Source organism: Papilio polytes, unplaced genomic scaffold (assembly GCF_000836215.1).
Source record: "Papilio polytes unplaced genomic scaffold, Ppol_1.0 DF824024.1, whole genome shotgun sequence".
Taxonomy (NCBI): Eukaryota; Metazoa; Arthropoda; class Insecta; order Lepidoptera; family Papilionidae; genus Papilio; species Papilio polytes.
This window is the reverse complement of record NW_013525180.1, coordinates 1,616,611-1,643,917: the sequence shown is the minus strand read 5'-3', so window position 1 is coordinate 1,643,917 and position 27,307 is coordinate 1,616,611. Positions and strand designations below refer to the sequence as shown.

Sequence of the window (27,307 nt, the reverse complement as noted above, 5' to 3'; positions counted from 1 at the left end):
AACAATAAGGACAATTTAGTTCACGTCGGCAGTAAATGGCGTCGCCTTTATTTATGGCGCCAAACTAATTTATTCGCGGAATATATTTTATTAAAGTGCTTTGTAAAGCGCGATATTTTCCTTGCTTCATTTATTCATGAATTGTAGAAGGAAATTATTGAAAAATACTGAAGACAAAAGCAATTTTAAACACTTATGAATAAATAAATAAAGAATAAGTATTGTTGATTACATACAAGGCTTATAATCAAAGTTGTTTGTTTTAGGATCGTATTTAAACCAGTTCTTAAGAAGGTCGTTTCGTAAAATGGTGAAGGACAGGTGTACGGATCCATGACAATTGCGCAGTACATTTACACTCAAGAGCATGTAAAAGAGCCAAATTGCGCAGTTTAAGTAGTGATCTTTATTTCAAACACATTCTTCACTCGATTCATAGTGGAGCTGCAGCTCCAAAGACCCAAAATTTTGATTTTAACTCCTCTTTCAAGTAGAGTTTGTGATAGGCGATTGCTCAAACAAATGAAGCTAGAACATTATCTTAATAATATTAAACAGTGGTAGAGCCCGCTTTAACATCTTCGCACGAGTGTGCCGCCTCGCCCGGTGTAATTCCACGAACACACAGAAAACAGGCGTGAAGTGGTAGCAATTTCGCGTTTCGTCAGATGAGTGTGGTGCGGAGGCCTAATTTTAGTCCCTTTCTTTTTCCACCCTTTTCTTAATAGGAAAGTATGGGAAGGAAAAGTGGATTTCACGGTGGGAGAGACACATAGGAAGGGAAAATGTCTTCTCCTATGTATGTTTGTGGGCAGCGGTTGCTTTCCATTTCGGTGAATTCAGGTAGTCGCTTGCTCGTTTGCCACCCTATATTATAAAAAGAATGCGATAGTTTAGATGGATGGATGTTTGTTAGAGTTTGTAGCCTAAACTACTGAACCGATCTGGATGAAATTTTGCATAGATGTAGAGCATAGTCTGGAAGAACACATAGACTATTTTCTTTTGTGTTTTAATTCCACGCGGACGGAGTCGCGGGCGAAAGCTTTATTGCTATATTTTAAAAAGAGATTTCCTCTCGATTTATATGCCGTTGAAATAATGTCGTTACTAAATAATAAATGATGCCGTAAAGCTTTTTATGTATCTTCACACGCACACTTTATTGCTTTCAGCGTAAAGAAATGCTGCATAACTCAGCGCTTGGCACAATGTGCGTTGGAAAAATTGGCAAACCAACATACTACTCCATAACAGTACATTTTATATATTTTACATTAGACATAGCATAGTAATTAAAAAAAATAAAGTTGCCAGTCTTCTTCCAGACTATGTTCTGAATCTGTGCTTTTAATCGAGATTCGTTCAGCAGTTTAGGCTACAAACTCTAACAAACATGCATTTATCAAAACTTTTGCATTTATATTAGTAAGAATGTTGAATGCGATTTGATATGAAACAGTACAAAATGTACCAAAAATCTTATCTTACTAATATTATAAATGTGAAAGTTAAGATGGATGGATGTTTGTTAGAGTTTGTAGCCTAAACGTCTGCACGGATTTCGATGAAATTTGACATAGATGAAAAAGATAGCCTGGAAGAACACATAGGCTATTCACTTTTGTTTTTTTTTTCAATTCCACGCGGACGGAGTTGCGGGCGAAAGCTAGTTGTTTACTAAAAATTAAATCAGGATTTTATTGTTTTTACCAATAAACCATTGAATAAAATAACTGTAAGTCTAGATAGCAAGTTATACTAAATGTTAAAGCCATACTACGAGTATGCTATTCGCTCTCCAATAATTACTGAACTGAAACTGGCCAGTATTGTTTACAAGTTAATCAATAGCTTCAGAACTAACCACAGTCTAGGTTAGCTTTGATGCATTAAAACAACTATTAATCTAAGTTTAAAATAATCTATATCTATACTATTATAATAAAGCGTAAACACACACTTCTTTGTTGCCAAAGATGTCAACAATTACAGCATATTTTTGAATAATTCTTTCTTTAATAAAAAGCCTTACATTTACGTCACGCTTTAGGCTATATATTTTCACGCCATTAAACTTAGGGGGTAAATATTTTGGATAAAAACCCTAATGTGGGAAAGAGACCATAGGTTGCTGCCAACATCAAGGCAGCAAGATTACCAAGGATTGTAATGTGATGTCATTTTGACGTTTGCAATTGATAATTGGACAAATCATCATCATCATCATCACCAGCTCACTATACGTCCCCACCGAGGGGCTCGGAGCCTACCCTAATAAGGGGTGACTAGGCCATAGTCAACCACGCTGGCCCAGTGCGGGTTGGTTGACTTCATACATATCTTTGAATTTCTTCGCCGATATGTGCAGGTTGCATCACGATGTTTTCCTTCACCGTAAGAACGTCGGGTAAATTATGTACATATGAAAATTCGAATAATCGAAAATCACATTGGTACATGGCGGGATTCGAACCCAAGACCTGTAGATTACAAGTCAAGTATTCAAACCACTGAGCCATTGGACAAATGTAAACAATTAAATAAAATTTTCATGATTTCATGCGGGTATAGCACGGGAACAGGTAGTGTACGTATATTTTTGGCATTCAGAACATGTTTGCAAAGAAGTAAGGTTATGTTTGTCTTGTGCAATGAAATAAAACAATATTTAAATGGTAAAAAATGTATTTATAAACAAAAATATATCATATCAATTTTAACATAAATTACAATTCGTACAGATTAACCTTAACTATATCTACAATATTTAGTATTTACAGTTTTCTTATTATGGTCCAAAATATTCATTTTTTTATCTATTGGATCAAATTCACATGTTTTTTAATTAAAATTACTTTACAATAAAATGGAAAAATGATTTCTAGGTTATTTTGACCAAACTTTCTTAATTGATATTGTAAAATAACATAAAAAAATGTATTTAAAATGAAAACTATTTTAATGTTTTATGATTTAAGGTTTTATGTAGATTTTTTTGTTAACTTTTAATGAAATTCAATAAATTCACTTATACAAAAAAATTATATTTACATCTAAAAAAACATAATACTGCGTATATCAGAACAATTTTAATAATAACGGTCTTTTCCACTTCACTAAAACAAACTTAAATATATTAATACTAGCATTTTTAGTATAGATATTTGTACTACGTACGACTTTAAACGATGATGACTTTGACTAGAGAAATTAATAAAATGATGTGATGTTTAAAATACTAAATTAATCCGAACTAATTGGTCTGATTAAACAATTGTTAAAATCGCAATGCTAATATAACAACGTAAAAAATGTCGCATTTTCATTCTTTCTTCTCTATCTATCTGTCGAAAAAAACTGAGACAAACATTTTTTATAAATGTTTTCGACGATGCAAAAAACGCGTAAATAAAAAAATACGATAAACGGCAGTTGCATGTGTTTTATTCTTTTTAAAAATCGAATCATAAATGCATATTTATGTATATTTTCAACAAACGGAAAAATATTTTCAAAGGAAAGAATTCGGTACAACATAGGGGTTTCAATACCTACAGAAACAGATAGTTGAAATAACTAGGGAATCTTAGAAAAGATGTACAAAGATGTGGTAAAAGAACATAATAAATTAAAAAGCCTCTAAATATGCAAATCGGTACGAATCAAATAATACAATTTTAATGGAAAAGTAGTAAAATATAGATAATAAACAATTGTGTATTGTGTAATCGTTTTCAGATATCTCGGCAGCTCGGGACCACCGCAAGTCTGCGTCGAACAAAATTTTAGTTATACCGGGACATAAAGTGATGCGGAGGTAGAACACTGCACAGTGGGCCGATGATCGTTGACCGCCAGGATATTTGAAAAGACTTATACGTAAATTAGTAATAGTACGATAACATATAAAACTTAAAAAAATCACAAACTTATTAAAATTAAAAATCTTAAGTACTTAGGATTAAAATTAAAAATGTTTATTGCAACTAATTAAATAATACTTATTGTTATATCGATATTACAGTTCTCTGTAACGAATTTAAAAGGCGGTTTTTAATTGTATTTATGTTTAAAGACGATTTAAAAAATAACTTATTACTCGTGCGCAGAACTTTGCCGATGGCCTCATGACGTCACGCGATAATTGATGATACTGAACAGACGAGAGTGGAACACGGTCGATGATATTAGGAAAGGGAGTCATCGGCAAACTTTCTACGCACAGCTAATATACTAAAATATTCATTCTTCTTTAAATAATTTTGGGTTTTAAAAATTGTAATCGACAAAAGAAACAAAGTTAACTAAAATGAAATCATAAGCAAATTAAAATTATTATCTTAAATTAAGACATGTAAGTTTGTAATACGAATAATTTGTATCATATTTTAAGTAATATAGTAAAAAATACTGTACTTAAAACTAACATGCTTGAAAATAAACCTTTGACAAAATTAACCACGTTAATATGAGTATCAAATCGGCATCGCCTCGTTTAACGTCAAAGTTTAAAACTCTTTAATTAGATTTATGATAAAAATTATTTACATAATTTAAAACTTGTATTTAGCTAAATCACCCCTGTATCCATTTAATATCAATTATATCTTAAATTATTTTTTAAACCATAAACTAAGTCGGATCTTTCTCTATATGATCATTCAAATTGTTTTTGGTCAATTTTGTCCTGTTTAATAAAAAATCTAAATCATTTGATATTTTACTTAACATTTTATTAGTTTCAGGAGAATCGTAAGCTATATTCCACTGTTTGTTTACTTGATCGATATCCGATTTCACTTTAGGTTCATCACTCACCACGTCCATAGACGGTAGAGAAATACTGGAAGTGAATTCTGGATTTTTCTTTTTCAAACAGCTCTTAATTGGCGGTGAAGGTATCCTGGATACATCTGGATTAGATTGTACACATATTGAGCAAGATTCTTTTGATGTATCGAATCTTTTTTCATAAGGTTCGAAGTCTACGGAACAAGCGAGGAGTGGTACGGGGGATTCTCTACGCGGGGGACTATTCACAACTCCTAGTTCGAGACAAACTCGTGCTATATAGTCCCTTTGTGGTGGTGATTGTGGTATGAGATCGCAGACCGCATGCGTTGTGGTTATATGCCTGGATTCATAGCGATGAGGTGTTAGTACTGAGTCTTTAAATTCTACACAACGCACTATGTCTGCGCGACTGTCCGGTGTAGATTGTCGTCTGTAAATAAAATTTATATAAAATTTTATGCCAAATACATCTGCAAAACAAATGTGCAAGGAAACAAAATTTATTCAGGGTTACTTAAAATATCTTTAAGATGAAAATTAGAAGAAAGAAGATGGAAGGAGTGATAAAATATCCTTCTTAATTTGTTGAACATTTATTACGTGTCATGAACCTATTCTGTTTGAATTTAAATATGTCGAAAATCAGATGCCATGCGATTAGTATGAGTTTTCGACCGTTGAAGTATGTTTGTTAAAAATCACCCAACACCACGTAAGCAATAATCCTGTGTACAAATATGTTTTACCTTTAATGTATTACCTATGCATTCCCGCGGGACTCTCCAGGCCGGGCGCTCGCCAGTAAGACGCGATGGGGGACACGGGGGATGATGTTGATTCCAGTATACCGACCCCGCCTCGACTCTCAACCTCACCGCCTTGCTTAATGTACACTACAATAGTTTGTATGATTCAATAACGTGATTATAAGCTTTCAAATGCAAGAGCTATAACACCGATGATCTGGCCAATTCTACGGGAGTATCTTAGATCCTATCATCGTGGCGATCTTTGTGAGAGGCCTACGTGGGCGGCATATGGCTGATTAGATAGATATGTATTAGCTTTCTAGTCTTAAATTATGAAAATGGCTAGGTTACTTACAGCTAAGTGAAGTATCACCAGCTGGCGAATCCTCCCAGTCTCGATGTGAGGGCAGCGACAACACCCGCTTGGCGGACTGTAGACACTCGTCGTCGTGGATCACGTAGCATACCAGCATGGCCACACCCTAATGTTAAAATACGAAAGGTTTACAACGGTGATTTAATGAGTAACTCCACCATGACCACACCCTTAGATTCCTACTAGAGTAAGCTCATAGGAATCAAAATAAGACTAAACAGTTGTGCGATAGTTTCGTCAAATGTGTGCGCGCTTAAAACATTAAAAACTCTGAAGATTCTTGTTTCTATAAATAAATAGAAAATATTGTGTATTGAAAAATAGTTAAGAAACATTTTATTGAATAGCTTAGTAAACTCGCGGCTCGTTTAGTAAACCATTTATCGTGGAACTCAAACCAACACTTTACGAACTGGATATTGATTTTATCCAACACACTGAGAATGCCATTAGAATGTCAGACGCGCTCTCGCTCCTATACTTCACGCAAGTTAACTACGCAATATACTAAGATTCTTCTGATCTTGAGAATAAGTTTGTATATAATAATTACAATTTACTGCACCACAATTTTCAATAAGCTTTAATTAGCAATAAGTTTGCATTTCATTATTCGTGCAATCAGTCTTATTGAACGATCAATTATTAAAGTGTACTATTAGGTATTAGAAACAGGTACGTTCCTATACCCGAGTGTTATGTCTCAGGCATGTTTAAATAAAGGTGTCAAAATTATGAAGGAAATCATCAATTTGCCTTGTCTCTTGAGGAGTCGGCACAGTATGTGCTGCTCTTCCATACATTTCTATCAGCCGTCACATCTGAATTCAGTCTCTTCTTAAGCATATCCTATTTCACACAATGCATCCATACTTTCTTCGGTCTTCCTCTACCTTTACAGCCATCCAATGAAATATTAAAACGTTCTGGTTTATAATGATTAAGGAAATGGTAACTGAAATTTCGGATACATCGATTAGGCGGACGTAGGATGGTGAACGGACGAGGATGATGATGATGATGATGATGAAAGTTTGTACAATGTAATGTAGACTTACGTTAGCGAGTACCGCTGCAGAGAAGGCGGCGACCTGAGCGATGTGGTGTGTTCCGGGCTGCACGTACAAAACGCCTGTCGCCTGCGCCGCAGACGTTGTGAACAACAGCGCCAGCGTGTGCCGCACCACGCGGCGACTAAGAGAAACCAAATGGAATTTATAGAGATTCTAATTAATTTAATTACAGAACTTTCATTTTAAAAATAATTAACCTTCAACACCAATCTGGATTTGTTACCTAATATCGAGATGTCTATTGTAATTTAATGACTAGTTTGTATTTTTTTTTTGTTAAATATAAGTAGATTTTTTTCTAATTTGCTAGTATTTCTTTTACCATTTCAAGTAAGGTCTAGGGTTATACTAGGGTATGGTTTACAACATTCGAATGGCGGGATTCGAACCCTCGACCACGTTATCGGAAATCCGTACCCCCAACAATTAGGCTATTTGCGCTTTATCTATACTAATATTAGAAAAAGGCAAGGTTTGGACTTTTTTTTGTACTTTTGTATGTATTGAAACAAATCAAAAACTACTGAGCAGATTTTAGTAATTAGTGTTAAATACTAAAATGTAACAAAAATCTTAAGACAATAAACTCACCGATCTTTAAGATAATTTCTTCTTTCCGCTGGTATTTTATGTGTTATAGTCCTTAACCGTAAAGATACACATAACGCTAAAGTAAAACAAAGCAATGCTAATAGGACGCAACCCGCAGCGCACACAACCTGCGCCGCCGAGCCTATTTGCAGCGGCGCCCCGCCCCACAGCCGAGCTGTCAGCCACGCGAGAGTGCATACACCTGCCAACAAAAGTTATCTGTTTACTTTTCAATTTTACTTTTACAATACATCCACTTTTCGATTTATTACTTAACAGTGAACGCTTTATTGTTACTAAAGAACGCTAAGATACTCTAAATTTTTTAATTCAGTAGGCAAATAAGGCAGAATAATTGAAGAAATTCTGAAGAGTCGACAAGTTTCGGCATGTGTACAGTCAACACCTTAAACCGTATTTATCAGTACTACATGTAAAAACGTGTCAATGTAAATAAACATCACCTTTACATAACTTGTACTTAAATAGGTTATATGGAACAAGAACCAGTTGGAGAATGTACTTATGGTAATATATGCAGCTTATACATTTCTGATAGTGGTAACGTATTGACACAAATTTCGTCAAGGTCTTTAACAAACTATTTTAGCAAGTTAAGTAAATACACTTTTCTATACTAATATAAAGAGGAAAGATTTTTTTGAACGTATTGAAATAACTCAAAAAGTACTGATTTCATCCTTTTACTATTAAATAAATAAGTTATCAGTGAGTAACATAGGCTATATTTATTGATTTCACGCAGGCGAAGTCGCGAGTAACAGCTAAATTGAACAAAGATATTTTTTATTCAGATGATTGGTAAATGAGGTATTGTTGTAGTTACAATACAAAATCATGTTTTGGTACTTTACCTGCGACGAGGCCTACGGAGGGTGCGCGCTGTCCCCTGCCAGCCAGCTCCGCTTGCAGCATTAGAGGCTGAGCACAGAGCGCCGCACAGCCGGCGCACCAGCACGCCGCGCACACCCAGCCCAATGCACCCGGACATGCTTCCTCCTATTGGCATTTAGACATCTTGACTAGTATAGCACGTAAAATGTAGACAATTGTAACAGACGTTAATTTTAAAAAAGAACATAATTAATTTAAGAGATATGCTTAGTCTAACTAAATCGTAATTAGTACGTAATTTGTAATAGACAAAATTTTAAATATATGTTGAAAATTATCTGTACCAAAGGCATAATTTCGCAATTACCAAGTACAGTGTTCACCTGTCTAGTGTCACATTCCAGCAAGGTGAGTATGGCCGCGGAGTGCGTGCCCGCGGTGGCGGCCTTCAGGAGCACTGGCAGACGAGGTTTCCTGCCAGGCACCAGTGCTAGCAACTGTAATGCCGCTGCGGTCAGGCACATCGCCCCACCCAGTCCAACAGTCACCTTAACCACGCCTCTTAGATCCTTTTCTACATCAGTCTGGTAAAAAAGATTGAGTGATTTGAACTCTTTTCCGTAACTTTTCATATGTTTATTCTTTTGTTCTAGTTTTATTCTTTATATCAATCTTATCAACTATCTAACTCGGAACCACAGAGGCTTTAAATGAATCATATCATAAATACATGTGAACACAAATTAAGAAACTTTAGAAACATTATTTTGCGACTTACCAGTTTTGATCTAGCTATAGTGAAGAGAGCAAAGGTACCGAAACCTCGACATCGACAGGACACAAATGTAGATTCTGGTATACGAACTTCACACGCCTTGACATTCCACTCTCGAGGTTCTGATGGCGTTCGCAGACCGCACGCTAGTTTTGATGCTGTTAAGATGAGATAAAAGATTAACAAATAATTTTTAAAAACACAGCGTTAAAAGATAAAATCGTAGGTGACAAAATGAAGAAAGGTTTGATTACTGAAATTATTGAAGATGGATCGATACAGAAGACACAAATTAAACAATAAAGTGAAAACAAAGCAAGAAAATAATAATGGAAATGTTAACTGTAGCCTTGTACTTTTAAATCTTACTATCTTACCTATCGCACTATAGTTCTTGGAATGTGTAAATAGTAGGGTAACCGAGTGCTGCAAAGATTGATCCACGCTGCCGTAAGCAGACACTTGTATTTGCTGTGACGCCGGAATATATTCCAGTTCACGTCCATTTCTTGAAAATGAGCGGCTGGAACATCGGTTAAATGTATACTAAAACGTTAATCAAGGAAAGAGGTTTGATTTTCTAAATAGGTTTTTTTAAGTACGTCAAAATTTACCGTTAAATTTTAATTCTTTGATAAGGAGAAGCTTGTAACGTTTTTTATAACGTAATCTAAACACAAAGTGATTCATTTTCTGTTGACGAACGTATTCTATCAAATAGCAAAAAAAATACCCATTCCTAATCCGTCTTAAGAAGCTAAAATGAAATACTTATCGAAATAACTTTTCAAGTATTAAGAAGTACTTAGGATAAACAAAGATAATGGTCTCATCATTTTTGATGTAGCTTCATTAAATACGCGAAGGAAGGGAAGCAAAATGTTGCATAACAATGAAAACATTTTTATTAAATAGATTTGATTGTTCTGCAAAAATTCATATTCAATTAAATTTATTATAATCACTTTTTTTTTAAGAATTGAAGTCCCACATATTTATATATTTATATCATAAATCCCAAGTTTCAAAATTTACTGATCTGGTCTTTTAATCAATTGAATTCATGGTTAAAAGTACCATATTACCCCTTGAAAAATTTTCAACATTTCCTATTACTTACTTAAGCTCGATCGATCTTCTCAGAGAAGGTAGTCTAGAAGTTAAATCATTATATTGCACCAACACCACCGAAGCATTCCCAGACCGCGCTATTAGCTCCACACCTGCAGACGTGAGGATCCATTCATGGCCAGATGTTGGTGCAAAGTTGAAGTGAGCGGCATTATCGTCTCTAACAGACTTAGTTTGTACTGTAAATTCTTGATTCATTATGTCCAAATTCTCTTTCATTCCCGCTGTTTCAACTACTGCGTTTTGTAGCTCGTAAATTTTCTACAACAAAGTTAATGTCACTTCTACAGTTAAATTTGCAAAACCATATCTATTTACAAGCATCGATGATCAGATTATTAATTAAAACACTTCTAGGTATTAAATTTCATTGGTAGCGATTTTTATAATTTCCATTGCCTCAATGAAAATGAATAAAACTGTATTAAGATCACAAAGCTCAGGTAAAAATAATAAACCTTTGTAATTAACCTTTATTAAAGGAGTGGCTTCAACTCGTAGACTTTAATTACATTAACATTAAGAAAACGAACATTCTCGAAATTTTATAAAGATAATAAAATTTTAACGACATTACTTAGTGTCTTTTGTATTAATACATTCGTTGCTCATAAACGAGATTAAATTGTTGTTCAACAATGTTTCTGTGATTAAAACTCAAGGCAATTATAGAATCAGATTAAATATATTCCTTTGATAACAAATTAAGCATAATTCTTTTGTTTTAGCCTTGGAGTCATTTTAAATTAGTATACTATAAATTATTTTAAAACATACCTCTTCATCAAGAAAAGCATCAGGATGTTTCAGCAGGGTATCATAAATCTTTAGTAAATATTCTGTACTCTCGACTCTGTCTTTTGGACTTCCAGCTGCAGAGAGCAAATACTGAACCATGTTCCGGGAATGACGTAATGGTATCGCACCTTCACCAGGATGAGCTGGTAAAGAACGAAGTATGGCTCCGTATTGATGTGCGACATCAGATACTTTAGTCCAAGAGTAGCCATAGGAGACGCGTGTAAACTGGAATTATTGGGCACTTTAGCAATTATTATTTAACTATTAAAGTAAGCTAAACAATTGATGAAGTATTCATGTGTAAGTAGAGAAAAATGTTATCGGTCTACATTAGGCGCACACCATTGACTAAACTATCGCGCAACTGGTGTGCGATTGTCTATTGTTTCGCAGCAAATTGAATAATAGGAATCAAAGCGAGACTGAACAGTTATACGATAGTTTAGTCAACGGTGTGCGCGCTCTAAATAAAATCTTAGTGTACCTGCTCATAAATATCACGTAATGAATCAGCTACACAACCAGAAAAATCTGGAAGCATCCATTTTACACCATGTTGTGTTGTTTTCGGCTCGCAGAACCTAAAAATAATATTTATTTTATAGAAGACATTCTTCTTCTGAAATCCTAAAACCTAGTATATAAATGTACCTAGTAGATTCTCCTGTGTGTCCTGGTGGGCATGTCGCAGTAGCATGTGCCCCTGGCGCAGTCTTCGGCCAGCGAAGACCATGGGATGCTTCAGAATGACAAGCTTCATCTTTCTCTCCGAGAGCCCACATCGTAACACCTTTCGAATTGGTTCCCGCTACTGATGAAACTTGGCACCGAAACTCGCTAGATTTCTGTGTAGATTTGAAACTACATAGATGAAAAACATTTTGGACACAAAACCAGGTAACAAAAAAAAAGTATGACATTTTTCGACAAAAACTAATATTTAAATTCTTCTTACTTGCACATTGTATAATTTTAACACGCTTCCAGCAGGATATAAGTCTTCCCAGACTTCTCTTCCAGGAGCAAGTTTTAAAAGGGTCCGTTCTCTAGCCCAACTGAATCCAAGGGCACCGTGTATTCTGCCTGCGCCAGCCAAGCATGTTATGCTTACGTTATCACCCTGTACAAAAAGAGTGTTCTGTGGTTAATTTATTTAGCATCAGAAAAATGGTAAATGAGAAAGATATGCTAGGAAGAAGGGCACTAGAAATTTCAGCAAGGTAACAGAAAAGACAAAATAATTCAGTTGATTTTGTAAGAACAGGCCAACTCTTATAGAGGACAACTACAACAATATTGCTGTTTAATCGGACCTGACGTGTACACTCTCAGATTTTCTGTAATGTTTCTTGTTAGTTTAGATTCTTTAACTCTTACCTTATTGACCGTTAAAGCTGAAGGTACAAGTCGTATATCAGGCGGACGCAGCACCAACAGGCGCAAGGCTCTACAGCGTCGCCTGCCCGCGTCGTCAGCTGAACAAGACCATCGTCCACTGTCGAGAGTCCGAGCTTCTGATACCCCAAGAACTGACATCCGTCGGCCCAACGCGTCTTCTGCTACCGTACGCGTCCATATGTCTCTAAATGAAATGTATATTTTATGAAATCTTAACAACTCCAAAGGATTACTGGAAACTTGGAAGACATTGCCTCAAGCGAGGTCTGGTGAGGATATGTCTCGCTTAGGGAATTTGATTTGTATTTAAAAAGAAATTGTTGTAATAAAGTACACAAGTATATCGAGACGGGGACGCCTCGCATTGCCTCGGGCAAGACATGTCCTGAATACTTTCAACTGAATCAAGATTTTGAAATAGAGAATCTATACACTTTTACTGTATTTTAACAAGTCTACTAGATAACTAGCCTAGTGTCCATCGAATTATTGTTTAAAGAAATACTCGTATTATGATGAATCGAAGCTAAATTGTTCTATACAAAGCTCTGTGTCTTGATGGCTGACTTTTATTTTTCGTATCTAGAATCTATTGTAAACTAATCTGAGTTGTTCATTGCTTTTTATAACAATAAATAATAGACCTAAATATAAACGAGTTGACGGCTTTAGGGGGACCTGATTTCTAGTACTTTATAAGCGGTCATCAAGTTGAAGAGTGGAGCAAGGCCGTGGCATCTGACCTCGAGAGACGTGTTAACTTTACTAACTAATTAAGTAGATAGAAAAGCGAGAAATTTAAACATTTTATTATAAGTTAGCGAACAACACTCAGTTGCCTCTTTTAACGGAATTACTTCAAGAAATATTGATTTTTAAATAGATTTTCGTTAATCGATTTAAAATGTTTTGGTTATCACCCTTTTTTCAGTGAATATTTAACGTTCTATCAATACTAGGATAATCGTAAAATATTATAAATAAATATACCTAGTAGTTCCATTAAAGTTAATCTTCACACCATCTTTGTACCAAGTAAAATTGATGTCTGGTGAACCGTAAGCCATGCAGCTAAGAATGAACTCTGAGCCTTCCCAAACCTCTGGACGTTGGTTAACTATTAATGCCTAAAATAAAACATTAAGCTTAGTAACAGGAATTTTAAAGAAGAAATGTTCCACATTGAACACAAAAGAATTTACATTGAAATAAACGTTAGAATTGTATATTAAAAACAATATTTACACACATGCAGACTGAGTGCTGGTTGCATATCAAAGTGCAAAGTGGCGGGCAGCAGCCGCAGACGGTCTGTACGGGCGCGGGTCGCTGCCAGGCGGGACAACGCTGCCCGTAACGCGCCCGCCTCCCGCCGCGGGCTCCACACGCGCAGCCACACTGAACGACCGCCGTTTGTGTCCAAATCACTACAAACGCCAATACATCAATATATTCAATAATACCTGAATTCTAAAGACAAATAGACATATTTCTACGAAACAGACGCGTTAGTCGTCATTTGCAGAAGAGATGCGTGTCCAATTTTCACTGATGTGTCTGCGGTTGTTATGAAAAATGAAGGTCCACTTCTTAGATATAAGTAAAAACATTATCTTACATATTTTTAGATAGTTAAAACAAATGTAATAATTCCTTACCTTATGTTTAATATTTCAATCTCATCGTCTAAGGTTATATTCGACGCCTTTAAATAACTTGTTACCTGAAAAACATATTTTAAGGTTATCGAAGACGAAAACAAACTTAAAATAAAGAAAAACGATAAAAATTCATACCTGTTTACTAATTTCTTGGGTTACATTACTACTTCCTTGATCAACAATTTGCAGTCTTGTCTCAAACCGAGCTGACGCTAGAAATAAATACACCTGTAGCTATATTAATCAAGCCTATTCAGATAATACTTAAAAAACTTAAATTAAAATTTTAGTATTAAAATTATTATTGTATATTTCAACACTCACTGAAGTCGTTTTCTCTTGGATTACAATCACAACCGCTTTTTTTGGAACAACCCTCGAAACATTCTTCGATTCCACATTCTAGAAGAAAATAATTTTATTTAAGATAAAAAGAAAACATTTTACGTTTGTTGACATTCTTCTAAGTTCAATCTAAAATATTATTTTATAACCAATAGTTATTATTTTAAAACCCATTGTTAAAAAGGACGAACGTACTCTCTCTCTTTCTAGCCCTTCCATATAGTAGTCGGGTCAACTTTCCTTGTTAATTCCATTCACCTCGCTTTATCTACAAGATCCTGGTCCAAAACTTGGCACTCGCATATATCGTACGACCTACGTATGAAATATGTGCGTATGGAAGACTTTACCTGGTGCGGCAATTTTCGACTCGCAGAGATCGCCCGTGTAATTACGAGCGCAAATGCAGCTCACAGCCGCGGGGCCCATCTGTCTGCATCATATATGAATTTTAGGAATCGTAGAATTAAACTTTAAAATTTATTCTGAAGGCAGGTAGCCAGTTAAAACAGTTAAATTAAGTTGAATAAAAGTTAGTGAAAACAAGTGAATAATTTACCTGCAAGTTCCACCGTTTTTACACATATTTGATGTTTTTGGACACAACGGGCCTACACCACAGTCCACACCTGAGTACCCCTCGAAACACGAGCAGAAGAATTCCCTACAATATCAAATAACATGTTCAGTATCGCCGGTTTGTCCATTGTAAATTTCACACAAATCTCACCATGGTAAATGTCCTAAACGTACTCACTTGTAATCATGCCTTGCATAACAATGTCCCAGCAATCGACACTCAATAGCACTACAAGACGGAGGTCCAGGCGGCTCCTGAGGTTTCTGCACCACGTATGTTACATTGAACCCGAACACGGAGAGAAGACCAAGTGCTCTCAGCTGTGTTCCTTCTAATCTATCTAAAGATAATTCTACTACCAGGACGGGACTTTGGACCTAAAAAGAAATTTATTAGGTACAAAATCAATTGGCAACAATAACAGAAGACAATAGTGAAGTAAATAATTCATAGAATCACAATTACAAAGAAAAATTTGAAAACATCAAATTAAATGTCCTGTGGATGAGATGAGTTTACACTTATGGCTCCGACTGCTAACAAAAAAAAGTTCTGAAAACTGGTGATTTAAGACTGTTCACCATTTTCGGCGTAATTTTCTGAGAATTCTAGTGAATTCTATATAGATTTAAAATTCAAATCAAAGGTAGAAGTTACGTAATGTTTTGTAAAAAAATATTTTGCCTCGACTATTACGACCGGATATAGTACAATTGAATTGCAAAATTATTTGGAACAAATTCACTATATTTCACATTATACTAAATCAGAATAAGCCATTTATACCACTAACATTTATGTTGAAAGTAACATACGCCTTTTTCATTCATAAAATATACCCTAAAAATTACCCTCTCGCAAAGTATATTTTTTTACAAACTTTTATTTGTTAATCGACAGATTCAAAAAAAAAAATATACGATTAACGCATAAAACCACAGTCACCTTGACATTGAATGTTGTAAAATTAAATTCAAGGTCCCGAGAACATAAATATTTAAACATAATTAACTTTTAACTTTACCTGTAACCATTTTATTTTAGTGATGTTCTCTTCCGTCACCGTCAAAGCTCTTCTTTCACCAAGTTTATACGACTCATCGTAGTACATATATTCAGTAAACGTGAGTCCACTAGTGGTGTACTGTTGTGTAAAATATATCGATATCGTGCCGTTGATTACATCGTGTTCGATAATCCATCGACATTTGATAGGCACAGGAAATGGATTCGGGAAATTTGGGGTCTGTATTGTACCCACGTGACCCCTTAAATGACCTCCACATGTCTGTGGACCTTGATGCTCTCTATTCTCTTGGGAGTACACGTAATCAAATGCAATTGTTACAAGCGTAATGCTTAGTAAATTACGCATTATCGACCTGTAACAAAATAAAACTTAAGTTAAAAACTTATTAACCTCCTCTCATGATTCTGTCGACAAATGAGACGCAACTAAAAATCTCATCTCTAAAAATTACTTAATTATAAAAAGAAATAATTTTATTAAAAACTCGGATTCATTTTCACGAGTTTATTCATATCCAAGTTAACTTTCTGCTGCAGGGAATTCTTAGATAGAGGGTACCTTACCTTAGGCAACCATTGGGTAAAAAATGTTTTTTATTTATTTTTAATTATTCGGAACGTACAGCGAGTTCATAGTAAGTTTATTTTATTATTTTACATTCTATTTAAAAGGATCCTCAGTGTTGAAAGCATAGAAACATTCGGCATATAATTCAGCATATAAATATGAGTTACAAAAATGGGAATGAAAACCTGTTTACAGGAATTTAAGTACAAAGACATTAATGGCCTTTCATTAAAATCTTTCATAGCAAAAAAACGTTTAGTATGAAAACAAAATATTTTCACTAGTAGGTGAGATAGTGACGTTAATTTAAAAGTTAAAAATATATATCTGTGACGTATTGCTAAATGTATATCCAAAAATATTGAAATAAACATTAGGAGTTGTGTTTCCAAGTGGTACACACTTTTACGTAGTATCGTTCGTGTTGTCCTGTCTATTAATACATACGTTGAATATCTTTTTCTGCCAAAATGTTTAAATGTAAATGCGTGACTGTGGATGTAAACACGATTGTACATTCAAACGAGGATTTATAAAAGTCAACAAAATTAATTCCGGAAACGCTTGCAAATTTATCGTAACATCGTACAACCGCATGCGGTTGACCAATAGATTATTGATATCAGATGAAATTACACATGTTATAAATAATCCAATATATTAACTTAGCATATTATATGTAATCTACAAGTCGTGGGTTCGAATCCCTCCCAACCAATATAATTTTTCGAATTTGCATAATTTACCCGACGTTCTTACAGTGAAAAGAAAACATCGGTAAAGAACCTACGCACATCGGCGAAGATATTCAAAGATATTAAGTCAACCAACCCGCACTTGGCCAGCTTGGTTAACTATAGCCTAGTCACCCTAATTTCGAGTAGGCTCCGATCACCGATGCGGATGTATAGTGAGCCGGTGATGATGATGAGGATGATAACATTTTCGAATTTAGAAATAAGTAGATAATATTACAACGTTAATAATCATTTTAGAATTATAAAAATTAAAGTATTGTTTTTGTCAATAATTTAAACTACATAGATTCCAAGAGTGCTCTTTGAGTTAAATTCAGGTTATTACCCTCGTGAGAATGTTGTTTTAATTTAAAATAAAGTACGATCGCTCTTGTTTCTCTTAAAAGATTGAATCATAAACCAGTTAATTGAACGAAGCGCATCGTATGTTGACCGCGATCGAAAAACAAAGTGTACTCAAGGTCAGGTGAAGATAATCAACGCTTCCTGTAATTATAAACGCAATTTATGATTTATTATTTGTGTCCAATTTTCTAGGGTAATGTCCCAAGGTAAATTAGACTCTTAGTCATCAGAACATAGTATCTTTCGGTTAGGGATGTCGTCTGAACAATTACTTACAATAATTTGTTTTCATTAAAAACGTAAATGTACAGAAATAAAACATTTTTTTTATAATATAAGGTGGCAAACGAGCAAGCAGCCACCTGAATCCACCGAAATGGAAAGCGACCGCTGCCCATAAACATCCGCAATTGCAGATGCGTTGCCTACCCTTAATTGACGGAGGAGGAGACGCACATGAAGAGCATATTTACCCTCCCTATGCATCTCCTCCACCGTCAAATCCACTTCCCCTTCCCATCCTTTCCTCTTAAGAAAAGGGTGGAAAGGGAAAGGGACTAAAATTAGGCCTCCGGCACCACACTCATCAGACCAAACGCGGAATTGCTTCCACTTCACGCCTGTTTTCTGTGTGATCGTGATATTACACCGGGCGAGCCGGCCCATTCGTGCGAAGATGTTAAAGCTGGCTCTACCACTCATTAAACTTTACTGAATATAACTTTGTAATAATACCAACTACACAACACGACTTGTCTTGCATTCGGGCTGGTTCCAACACCTGGCATGTTCTTTCCCATAACACACTTGGTCGTAGACTATGTGGAAATATGAGTAACTAACCGACATTTTAAAACTAGTCTTTTTCGACGCAGTTTGAAAGGTTTTTTAAAAATAGAACAATTTAAACTCGACCTCGTTAAACTCGCGACCTCAATGTCAACACTGGTAACACTACGGAAAATTAATAACACTATATGATATATTAGTTAATACATTATTTTAATTAACTCTTGTTGTGTTTACTTTGTTAAGTTAAATTATATGCTTTCAAATCATACTAATATTATAAATGCGAAAGTTGGATAAGGTTTTGACAGGGTTTGTAGTCTAAACGGCTGGACGGATCTTGATGAGATTTATCATATATATAGAGGATAGTCTGGAAGAACACGTAGGCAATTTTTTATTTTTAATTTCACGCGGTTTTAGTCACGGGCAAAAGCTAGTAATATATATAATGCAAATAATACCATGTCATCTTTAAATATCGAGTTTTTGTTTATGTTTAAATAAGCCTTTTAAAATACCAAGGTTAAGAATGCATCGTCAGCCTCTAATAGGAAGGAAAGTAGAAACAAAGGAAAGGATGTTCTGCGACTTCGGGTACGATTGATACGATATGACTAGCTGTTGGTCGCGACTTTGCCAGGGTAAAATTATTAACAAATAGTATTAAAAGTAGGACTCAGTGATAACATAGCTTTTTAATGGTGCAAGAACTTTTGAAATCGGTCCAGTAGTTTTTGAGTTATCTCAACACACAGATATCCAAAACACAAAACTTTCCTCTTTATAATATTAGTATAGAAGTATAGACTAAGAATACTAATATTATAGGAAAACTATTCAATACATCATTAATATAATACCATAGTTATTGGTTAAATAACCTAAATTAGTTTCGGAAAAAATCATTTCATAATTTCCTAGTTAGACATAAAAAAACTTCAATCTATCTCTTTTATTTACTAAGCATTAAACGCACAAACACCCGTATAGACAATGTATGTGCACATTTCCACACTAACGTATTGACCGCCGCATCGGACGCTGTAAATATATTAGGCAAAAATAGCAACTGTGAAAATAAAATTGTGCATTCGGCTCCGTCACACTGCAAATAGATTACAACGTATGCCCTTTACAGCTCTAACAAAAAACTGGGAAATAGTACAGGGAGAACTACGGAATGTGTAATCGTTGAACCATTTTTGATTTTTAATCGAATAGCGCGATCTAATTATCACAATTGCAAACCCTGATCTATCGTCAACAGAGCGATCGATCTATTATTGTATTGTCTGTTAAAGATTAAAGTGATGTTTTTTTTTTATAATATAAGGTGGCAAACGAGCAAGCGGCCACCTGAATCCACCGAAATGGAAAGCGACCACTGCCCATAAACATCCGCAATTGCAGATGCGTTGCCTACCCTTAATTGACGGAAGAGGAGACGCAAGTAAAGAGAACATTTTCCCTTCCTTTTCGTCTCCTCCATCGTCAAATCCACTTTTCCCTCCCATGCTTTCCTCTTAACAAAAGGGTGGAAAGGGAAAGGTATTAAAATTAGGCCTCCGGCACCACACTCATCAGACGAAACGCGGAATTGCTTCCACTTCACGCCTGTTTTCTGTGTGGCCGTGGTATTACACCGGGCGAGCTGGCCCATTCGTGCTAAGATGTTGAAGCGGGCTCTACCACTACAATGTTCCAATCGCTCTTAAATCAATTACTGGTTTTGGCTACTGACAATAGTTGAGTTACTTGAAGGTTAAGAATAAGATATTCAGTAAGGCATCTTTAAATCGTGTATCTCAGTACTTATTGTTAGATTTGAGGTAAACATTATTAAGTTTTGTTGTGAAATACCTTGGCTTCATTACAACGCATTCTTACAAACTGGTTTACTTGAGGATAAAAATTCCACTTAAGGGCCCTGTATCTTTATGAGTTTAAAGCAAAAACAACTTAATATTGTCTTAAGTGTATCGTGGGAGCCGGTGTCATTGTATTCTAGTGTTTTTAGAACATGAAATATACTTTTTTTTTAATATTGTAGAATAGAAATTAATAAAAAGGAAAGTAAAGTCGGCTAACATTAACTCGATCGTGTTAAAGGAATTGGTAGGGTTTTTAATTAAAATATAATTTCCACCGATTCTATGATGCTCTAAGATTACGAATCGAATGAAAACTCACTTGTAAAAATTGGTTTGAATGTTTGCCGTTGGGCCTAATGGCGCACCTATTCTCAGTAGGATTTTTCCAATTGGGTCGATCGAATCCCTGCAATCAATAGATTGAACCCTCATTTTTGCTCAGATAATCTCGAAAATCATTACGTGCTGTCAGACGGAAACAACAGTCAATTAATTTAAATAAATTAAACCATAGTTACATAAATCTAATTTTCCTATTCACGATCGTTGAAGTTCAAGATCAAGACCTTCTTTATTTCATTACGGTATCTTTTCCTTGTAACACTTTTTTTTCATCATAATTAATTTATGGTCTCTTTTGTATACATTTCATGGAAGTCTTGGCTGCTGTAGTAGGTTGCACTGTGTCAAAGGAGCCAATTCTTTTCCCAATACTTCATTAAATACATGTTATGTGTACACAAAGAAAACAAAAATTCACTACGCTTAATTAGTTATTTTGAACTGATAAAAAAGGTACAAAACAAATTGTATCAGACCCTTAAATAACTATGTATTACTAACTTTTCAAATACAACAATTATAATTGTAATTGTAATAAAACATTTAACAAAACGTGCAATTCCAATAAAGAAGTAAATCAAAGTATTTTCTAGACCAATAAAAATAAATTCCAGACCTTTCTACTATAGAACGATTTCAAAGAATCTGGCTTTAGTTTGAATTGCAATCGGTCTTAGGTAATATGCAAATGACTTGTGGATTTGGTATAAATTACGGAGACGGGTCTGGTAATTGCATAGCTTTGAAACTGAATACCATAGAAGAGATAATGTATCAGGACTGCTTTTAATAAATCAAATTATTGCTTTTCATAAATAAACAAAAACTTATAAATAAATAGAAGCGTCACACTTATTATTTCAACAGAATTAAAAATGGAATATACACAAATTATGTTGACAATCGATCGTTTAGCAAATAAAATGTAGTGACAATTATGTTGCAAATTACATAAATAAAACACAAAGTAGCAGTAAAAATGGTCCTAAAACAGATGGCAAGCATGAGTTATGGATGCATAACAATTGAATATTCTTCTCAGTAAAGTCAAGGTGAACTGCTATCTCTTTCTATACTTATATGCAAGAGCGAGAGATTATATTATTAAGGTGAATGATACACCAGAGGTAAACAAGTATGACGCATGGTACAGACATTGCCCTTCGCTATATTAGAAGTACAACGTACAATGCAACCGAGTATTGTTTACTAGCTATCGCCCGCGACTCCTTCCGCGTGGAATTAAAAAAAAAACTAAAGTGACTATGTGTTCATCCAGACTATTCCCTACATCTGTGCCAAGTTTCATCGAAATCCGTTCAGCCGTTTACGCTACAAACTCTAACAAACATTCATCCATCCATCCATCTAAACTTTCTCATTTATAATATTAGTATGAAGTATGATAGCAAAGATTTTGGCATACAGTAAATAACTACGAACATTCTACAGTGGACTTCCACTCCAGAAACTTCTATATAAGAACATATAATTATCTTGAAGAGAAACCTACGGATGTCAACATTTTACCTGACTCGCCTATAAGACCGAAACAGTACCGGCCTCGGTACTGTTTCATACTAAAAATTTTATAGAAATTTACATACTCATTCATATTTTGCTATCAATTCTTCGACAAAGTAAATAAACAATCACTACATCGCTGTCTGTAAGACAATAAATTAATTCGAACTTCAAATAAACCTACACTGAACCTCGTGAACAATACCAATTGCGTCACTACACTAAATAAACAAATGACTACCAATTAGAGGATGCACTGTTTACTGCATTGATAACAGAAAATATTGATAATAAACATTGTACTGAATTCAGGATGTATAAATTTGTTTTGTTATAAACTAGTTTCTGTCCGCGATTCATCCACGTGGAATTAAAAGAAAAAAAAAAACAAAAATAAGTAGTCTGGTTCTTCTGAGCTATCTTCTACATCTGACTTTCATTGAGATCCGTTTAGGCTACAAACTCTAACAAACATCCATCCATCCATCTAAACTTTCGTATTTATATTAGTTAGAAGTAAGATTCTGCGACTTTACATCCGTAGTGCATTTTATTTTTCCATGTGTTTTATTTTTAAAATTTGATGAAAATACAGATATTTTCGTCTAATAATTGTCTACATTTCCAATATTCAGTTTCCTCAATTTGCATAATGTCCGAACTAATAAAACTCTTCCAACTCATTGGGCAATCTGTAAATAAAGTTTTGATAAAATGGATCCCGAGCCATCTTTAGCTAAAACATTTTATTTCTAATGATTGAAGGAATTGATTAAAGAGATGAACTTTAAATTTCATTTTTATTAAATGATTAAAAGTTAGACGTTGAAATATTTGAATAATAGAAAATACGTACTTTACTGTCTTTTAGGATTTACTAATAAAGATCTTTAGATTTATTCCATTTCATGTTTATTTTTACTGAAGTCTAACTAATAACATCTTTTTCGGCTTCTCCCATATACGGTTTTTAAGTTCACAAAGAAAATAGATCTATATTTTTTCACTAAGGTTTAATATTTTCGGTCAGACTATACTTGAAGATTTCAAAAGTATCATTTATTAATAATTTCATTTTTGCAAACATTCGATTTCCCAATTAAACTGTAAATAAACTCGTTGAGACGTAAAATAATGCGACGCAGAAACAAACTCTCAAACTATTTCGGTCTGTTTTGTATTGTTTAAACATTCATACGGTTTGTGAACAAACTTTTGTAAACAACGTCGTAATATTAACATGTTATCTTGTACGTAAAATAATTTCTGTTAAGACGCAATGACATGAGGACATGAAAAATAACCAAATTAAAAAAAATATTGACTTGACGTGTCACTTCATTTCCAAGCAGCCAGTCGTGTAAGACCTATTTTCACCAACGCTGGACTATTATCCCATATCGTGGTAGGGTAAGCTTTCTTTGTAAGTCTCTTGCACATCGTTTTATCCTAACCTCTTCATCTGAGATTTGACAGTCACGTATATTCCAACTCTATTACTTGCCACTTTGCTTTTACGTTGCTTTTTTAAGCAGATATTACTCTAGTCTCTATAAATGGATCGATAATGGCTTGTGTCATTTTTAATCACTCAATTGGATGTGATTACGGTAACGTGATATCGTAGATAAATGGCTAACCAGGGCACACGCTATTTATGAGTAACGCGCTGACGCAAGTTCTACGCTAGAGTAAATGTTTATTTATAAACAGTGCGACCACGTGTTTAATGGTTTTCCTTTGTTAGTCAATTCTTTTATGTCAATATAGATTTATAGTGTAACTGCGCGTTTCCACTGTGCGTGTAGATAACATATTAAAAGAGATTGTGTTGTTATTCAAACAGATGACTAACGGTTATTTCTCGATGTTTCAGAACGAAATTATATCAAATCTAACTGTAACAATGACAATAAAAATATAATATTCGCCAAGTCGAAAATTTTAAAGATTACCTTAATCGGCCCAGTAGTTTTTACGTGAGTCCAATACATACAAAAATCAAAAAATACAAACCTTTTTCTTTATAATATTAGTATAGATGAAATATAATAACGTTTAGACCTATCCGTATTTTTTAAAATTACTTCATAAAACTTCCTTCCTCAAACCCACATCGGCCTCAAAGCCAGTATTTGTATTCATTACCCAAAAGTTTTCGACTTGGCGCACAAAAAAGCCGACTTTGTTTACTTTTAATCTGCCAACAAGTCTAACGTAAACAATTTTTTTTAATTCCACCAAACTGGGAGCACCTTAATTTGTCATTCTCAATTTCAAAGCTACAGTTTTTTAAATACACTTTTTTCCCGACGGAGGGAAGGGTAATGTTTTTGTAAGTGTATTTAGCAGAGGAGGGTACACATCAGAGAGGGAAATATATTTTATTTGTGCGTCCTTAGTCGAATAAGGTAAGCAATGCATTTGCAATTGCAGATGTTCATGCCACTTCGCCATTTCCGCGAAAGTAGCTGCTTGCTCTGTCACCTCATGCAACAAAAACGTAGCAAATTATGCTTTATTGAAGATTTATTTAATGTGGCTCTTATTCTTCATTCACAAAATTCACAGATTTAAAATTGATTGCAAAGAAAATGTGGTCAATAATTGACATTAATTCACTTGTTTCTCTCGTGGTATTAATAATTATAAATCAGTATAGTTAGTAAGAGTTTTAGATGAGGTACGGTGAGTCACGAAGTAGCAATTACTATAATCTATGCGAAGGTTTTATGAACAAAGTGTAAATATTTACAGCGCTATAAAATCATCGTAGGTAATGAAAATGACCCCAAGGATGGGCTGTTACGCTTAAACAAACGTTAGGTACCTCAGTTTCCATAACTGGCCACACTAAGCCCTCAAGTGTTTACCCCCGTTCTACTTTAAACAACTTTACTCTCAACGGTCTAATGTTTTAAATTACAGTTGCATTTACTGTCAATGTGAAAAGCGCACCGGGAATTAAACATAAAACATTTCTTAACAATAAAGAGTTCTCTTTAAGTTATGTTTGTTTAACTTGATACCGACAGCGCGGCAGACAAAAAACAACAAACTTTTACATAAACCAACACGACTTTATTTAAAGTTATTTACATTTTTACAATATTAATCTCCGAAAACTACATCGATCACATCTTGTCTGTAACGCGCTTCCTTTTTTTCTTTTGTTTTTACTTAATCTTTTTTTAACAACCACGTAAAAGTCTCGGTGGCCAGTATGCAACCTCTTTGGCTGTATTCATATTTCTTGTCAGCCAAAGAGGTTGTATTTTGCACTGAACTGGTTGTGTTTATAACGCCAGCAAACCTCTCAGTTTGAAAAGGTATAGTAACTGGTAAAAAAACGTTGTGTACGTTACAAAAATTAAGTTTAGTTTTATGTGTATTCAAGCTGTTTCTATCGCGAATTGTCACAGTTACATTGAATCTGGTTGGATGGGATTGCAAGTAAAATTTCCTTGATAAAAAAGTTAAAAAGTGGCAAAGAAAAATCAACTCTATGTATATTGAATAGATTGTAAAGTACCTTGTAGTTAATGTCATGGATATCATCTATTGCCGAGTCATCGGGACAGCTTTTGCAGATATCTGAAACAAAAGAATTGTAATTAACCGATAGTCATCGTTGCATGAAAATTCGTGATCGTTGTAAAAGTAATCTGATTTAAAAGTTATTTTGATTGAATCTATTTTGCTAGCATTTTGATTTATGTAAAACTAGCTATTCCCGTGCGGCTTCATCCGCATGAAATTATGAAAATTTTATTTTATTGTTTACATTTGTCAAATTATCAATAGCAAATGTCAAAATGACATGACATGACAAACTTTGACAATCTTGCTTCCTTGATGTTGGCAGCAACTTATGGTCTCTTTCCCATATTAGGGTTTTTATCCAAAATATTTACCCCTTAAGTTTATTGGCGTGAAAATATATAGCTTAAAGCGCGACGTAAGTGTAGGGCTTTTATTAAAAAAAGTATTATTCAAAATTGTTATTTAATATTTTTAAATACCACGCGGACGGAGTCGCGGGCAAAGCTAGTACGTAACAAAAATGTAATATAAAAAGGTTATTGCTCTTAAAGTACGTACATCCTGCAACTATTTTATTATTATCGGACTGTCAGTCAATGCGTCCTGAGTTGGATTCATAGTATCTTTTTGTTCGCATTTTTATTTTTTACTTGTACAACTGAATATCATACAATCAAAATGCGCTGGAAAAAAACAACTTCGTGATTCAAGATCTCTGTGGATAGACTTTTAAATGCCGATTGTTCACCTATCTCATTTTTGCTATTTCATACTTTATAGTTTTTCTGCCACATTATCTATAAAAGAAACATTTAAATGTACTTATCTACATTAATGTAGTATACTAACTGTTGCTTGCATCTTCGCACGTGCGAAAAATTGTAATAAATACTCAGTGGTTACGTAGTTTTTTAATGGTGCATGAGTTTTAGAAATCGGAAGATAGTTTGTGAGTTATTTCTATACATACAAAAATACAAATATTTCCTCTTTATCTTCTGTATCTATCTATATAGAAATATTAGGAACGGCTAATTTTTTTTTGTTTGTTACGAATAAACGCAAAAAATATAAGCTATATTCAATTACGATTTTCCTGCCCTCTTCTATCTTTATCAAAGATCATAATCAAATTCACACCCTTCCTAGCCATACCTCTTTCACACAATACAGTCAAAATCGTATAAAACACATCGGGCATTTTAAATAGCAGAATAATTACCGCAGCAATTTTAATAACCATTTATTTAAACTGTACACTTCATTGCGTTTAATACACCCGCCTGTTGATTTCGAGGTCGAATACTTAACCACGTCAAAAAATATTTTCACATTTTAAAAAAGCCACGCCAGCGTTAAAAGTAGCAAATATACGATGTTTTTTAAAATTTTAACTTTGTACA

The 27,307-nt window shown here is 34.4% G+C and overlaps 1 protein-coding gene across 2 annotated transcripts in view; it reads right to left on the bottom strand.

Annotated features, from left to right (window-relative positions):
• Positions 1-3,095: 3,095 nt before the first annotated feature.
• LOC106101122 overlaps positions 3,096-27,307 on the bottom strand; it is an 83,204-nt gene continuing 58,992 nt past the window's right edge. Inside the window, exons 3-27 of one of the 2 annotated variants that reach the window (XM_013280242.1) lie at positions 25,894-25,955; positions 16,157-16,514; positions 15,310-15,509; positions 15,112-15,216; positions 14,903-14,985; positions 14,532-14,609; positions 14,343-14,419; positions 14,205-14,269; positions 13,796-13,973; positions 13,537-13,673; positions 12,526-12,730; positions 12,104-12,268; positions 11,800-11,993; positions 11,633-11,729; positions 11,125-11,373; positions 10,337-10,608; positions 9,594-9,739; positions 9,220-9,374; positions 8,825-9,025; positions 8,462-8,606; positions 7,587-7,788; positions 6,981-7,116; positions 5,902-6,028; positions 5,558-5,690; positions 3,096-5,227 (exon numbers count right to left, since the gene is read on the bottom strand). In XM_013280242.1, coding sequence (XP_013135696.1) covers positions 4,636-5,227; positions 5,558-5,690; positions 5,902-6,028; positions 6,981-7,116; positions 7,587-7,788; positions 8,462-8,606; positions 8,825-9,025; positions 9,220-9,374; positions 9,594-9,739; positions 10,337-10,608; positions 11,125-11,373; positions 11,633-11,729; positions 11,800-11,993; positions 12,104-12,268; positions 12,526-12,730; positions 13,537-13,673; positions 13,796-13,973; positions 14,205-14,269; positions 14,343-14,419; positions 14,532-14,609; positions 14,903-14,985; positions 15,112-15,216; positions 15,310-15,509; positions 16,157-16,514; positions 25,894-25,919 — 4,326 coding nt within the window. In that variant the 5' untranslated portion in view covers positions 25,920-25,955 and the 3' untranslated portion in view covers positions 3,096-4,635. Of the gene's footprint in view, positions 5,228-5,543; positions 5,691-5,901; positions 6,029-6,980; positions 7,117-7,586; positions 7,789-8,461; positions 8,607-8,824; positions 9,026-9,219; positions 9,375-9,593; positions 9,740-10,336; positions 10,609-11,124; positions 11,374-11,632; positions 11,730-11,799; positions 11,994-12,103; positions 12,269-12,525; positions 12,731-13,536; positions 13,674-13,795; positions 13,974-14,204; positions 14,270-14,342; positions 14,420-14,531; positions 14,610-14,902; positions 14,986-15,111; positions 15,217-15,309; positions 15,510-16,156; positions 16,515-25,893; positions 25,956-27,307 lie in introns of both variants that reach the window. The other variant, XM_013280243.1, reaches the window with a different exon arrangement.